The sequence below is a fragment of the Carassius auratus genome, chromosome 22 (assembly GCF_003368295.1).
Source record: "Carassius auratus strain Wakin chromosome 22, ASM336829v1, whole genome shotgun sequence".
Classification (NCBI taxonomy): Eukaryota; Metazoa; Chordata; class Actinopteri; order Cypriniformes; family Cyprinidae; genus Carassius; species Carassius auratus.
The window spans coordinates 32,588,299-32,591,708 of NC_039264.1; the positions used below are offsets into that span (position 1 = coordinate 32,588,299).

At 34.6% G+C, this 3,410-nt stretch overlaps 1 protein-coding gene across 1 annotated transcript; it reads left to right on the plus strand.

Annotated features, from left to right (window-relative positions):
• LOC113040588 (lymphocyte function-associated antigen 3-like) lies at nt 1-3,189 on the plus strand. The gene is made up of 5 exons (XM_026198891.1): nt 1-64; nt 766-874; nt 2,220-2,434; nt 2,673-2,951; nt 3,041-3,189. The coding sequence occupies exons 1-5, from the start codon at nt 1-3 to the stop codon at nt 3,187-3,189; spliced, it is 816 nt and encodes a 271-aa protein (XP_026054676.1).
• The last annotated feature ends 221 nt before the right edge of the window (nt 3,190-3,410 follow it).

Sequence of the window (3,410 nt, forward strand, 5' to 3'; positions counted from 1 at the left end):
ATGTGGTTTGGTCTTCTGGTCTACAAGCAGGATCTGCGTAGCGTCTATAGCAAGGCTGAAAGAGGTCAGTGGTTTGTGGGTGAAGTGTATCTTTAATTTATCCTCTGCTGAATATGAACCACATATATACTAACATTTTTTTTTATTCTACTCCATACAAAAGGTATTTATAGCTAAATAAAATAATAAATTAACAGTTAATTAAAAGTCAAAAGTCCAACAAGATATTGTTATCATGCATCACTGATGGACTACGCAGCTAATCATATCAAAACATCATTAGAAACTGATATAATCCAACACTCATTCAACTCTTCACTCATCTGCTGTTCGTTTGCATACAGAGCAAGCTTTCACTTTAAAATATAGTTAGATTTAAATATTATATCTTTAATTTTATATAAAAGTTATATTAAAATATAAAAATAATTGAGGATTTTCATGACTTCCTGTGTTAAAGGAAATGGTCATGTGAGAATAAACTGTGACAGAGGTTCAGTCTTGTTGAGGAAAGACCACAAACACACACAGCATCGGTTCAGTCGTGTTTCAGAGGTGTTAAGCACTGCTATTGTGGGCTTTTCAGAGAACCGATGAAGACAATGTTTCTCAAATGTATTTGGTTCTGTTTGTGTTTCTGGCGTCTGGATGGTGAGTTTGAAATGCGTTTTTATGGCTTCAGTTGGTTGTGTTCTGGTAACATGTAAGACTTCCATGTTAGAAGATATTTTGAAGCTGTAATATGTGACCAAATCTGTTCTTCAGGTGTGTTTGGTGATGATGAAGTGAGGTCAGTGTCAGTGATGGAGGGAGATTCAGTCACTCTAAACACTAGTCTGACTGAATTAATAAATGATGATCTGATTCAGTGGAGGTTTGGGATTGAAATCACTTTATTGGCTGAAATCAATAAAAGGGCCGATTTAATCACTGTATATGACGATGCTCATGGTGGGAGATTCAGAAACAGACTGAAGCTGAACAATCAAACTGGATCTCTGACCATCACAAACACCAGAACTGAAGATACTGGACGTTATTTACTACTGATAAACCACATGAGCATAATTTTCTCTCTCATTGTCTTCGGTGAGATAAATATTTGTTTTATGGTTATTCACATATTATTTACTCAATTTAAAACTTCCAGAAACAAAGTTTTTTAAAAGTCTTAATCTGTAACACAGCCTTCTTGTGTTTGTTCTCTCTGTGTTTTATTAAAAAGAACTGAAGTCAGTGTCAGTGAAGGAGGGAAATTCAGTCACTCTAAACTCTGATTTTACTGAAATGAAGGATGATGATGTAATTCTGTGGACGTTTGGGATTGAATTCACTTTATTGGCTGAAATCAATAAAAGGGCAGACAGCATGGCTGTATATGAAGATGTTCTTGATGGGAGATTCAGAGACAGACTGAGGCTTGATGATCAAACTGGATCTCTGACCATCATGAACACAACAACTCAACATGCTGGAGCTTATGTGCTATGGATCCACCAGATCAGGATTTATTTATTTCTCATTGTCTGTCGTGAGTTATAATAATAATAATAATAATAATAATAATAATAATAATAATAATAATAATAATAATGTGACATTTTTAATTACAAACTTGAAATTAATTCATACAACATTTTGTTTCTTTTTGTTGTTTAATGTAACAGTATCAATCTTTGACAAACCCTGTTTCTGTTTGTTGTCTTTGTGTGTTTAATGATAAAGGTGAAATAGCAGTGATGGAGGGAGATTCAGTCTTACTGAACTGATGCATGATGATGAGATTCTGTGGAAGCTTTGGATTGAAAATATTTTAATAGCTGAACTTAATGTAACAGCTAAAGGCATCAGTGTATATAATGATCACGTTTATGAGAGATTCAGAGGCCGACTAAAGGTGGACGTTCAAACTGGATCTCTGATCATCACAAGCACCAGATTTCAACATACTGGACGTTATGAACTACTGATCAACCATATCAGGATAATTTCTTTTCTCAATGTCTTTCGTGAGTAAAAAAAAAAAAATAACTGAAACAGAAATCTTTTTTTTTTTTTTTTTTTTTTTTTTTACAGTATTAATCTTTGAAAAACCCTGTTTCTGTTTGTTCTCTTTGTGTGTTTGATGATAAAGGTGAAATAGCAGTGATGGAGGGAGATTCAGTCACTCTGAGCTCTGGTCTTACTGAAATGAAGGATGATGATCAGATTCAGTGGAGGTTTTGGATTAAAGAGACTTTACTAGCTGTAATCAGTAAAAAGGTTGACAGCATTACTGTCTACAATGTTCATGATGAGAGATTCAGAAACAGACTGAAGCTGGACGATCAAACTGGATCTCTGACCATCACAAACACCACAACTCAACATACTGGAGCTTACGAACTGCAGATCAACATTTACAGCAGCTCTTTTTTTTATCTCACTGTCTACGGTGAGTTAAATATTAGTTTCACCAGTTTTATTTATTACAGGTAGGAAGTTGATCTTAAAAAGTATCTTATCATGACTTATTTGTTAAAAGTACTTATTAGCTTGTTTTTATGTATTTTATTTTTTCTATATCAGAATGATCTACTTTTGATGAGACTTGGACCTTCTTGATGTTTCTTCCTCGTTTATTTTAATATCTTCATTCATCTTCGTTTTTCTTTGTTCTCTCATGTTTTCAGTTCATCTGCCTGTTCCTGTGATCAGCAGAGACTGTTCATCTTCATCATTATCGTGTTCATTGGTGTGTTCAGGTTTAAATGTGGGTCATGTGACTCTCTCCTGGTACAAAGGAAACAGTTTATTGTCCAGCATCAGTGTGTCTGATCTCAGCATCAGTCTCTCTCTACCTCTGGAGGTGGAATATCAGGAGAAAAACAGCTACAGCTGTGTGATCAACAATCCCCTCAGCCACCAGACTCAACATCTGGACATCACTCAACTCTGTCAACCATGTTCAGGTATAGCAGAGCTGATATTAGTTGATGTTGGTGCTGATATTAATATTTACTGACTGAGCTGATCTCAGTTTGATGTTTTTATTCCTCAGACTCTGAACACTGTTGTGGTTCTACTGGAGCTGTGATCCGATTGGTCCTCTCTGTTCTGGTGGGTGTGGCTACTGTCATTCTTCTGGTTTATGACATCAGATCCAGAAGAGCTGAACAAGATCAACCACAGCCCTCATCACAAACCTAAATTGTGATGTAATTTCTCCTATAAATATTTTGTTTAGCATTTACTATTAATTTGTATTATGCGTTGGATGTTATCAAATCATTTACACCCTAAAATTATTAAAGGATAACATAAAGTATTTACATATATGCTTAAAATTACAAAAGAGACTGTTATGATAAATTCCATGATTCATCAATATTACAATGCCTTTTTTAAAGTGTTTTTTTTTTTTTTTTGCA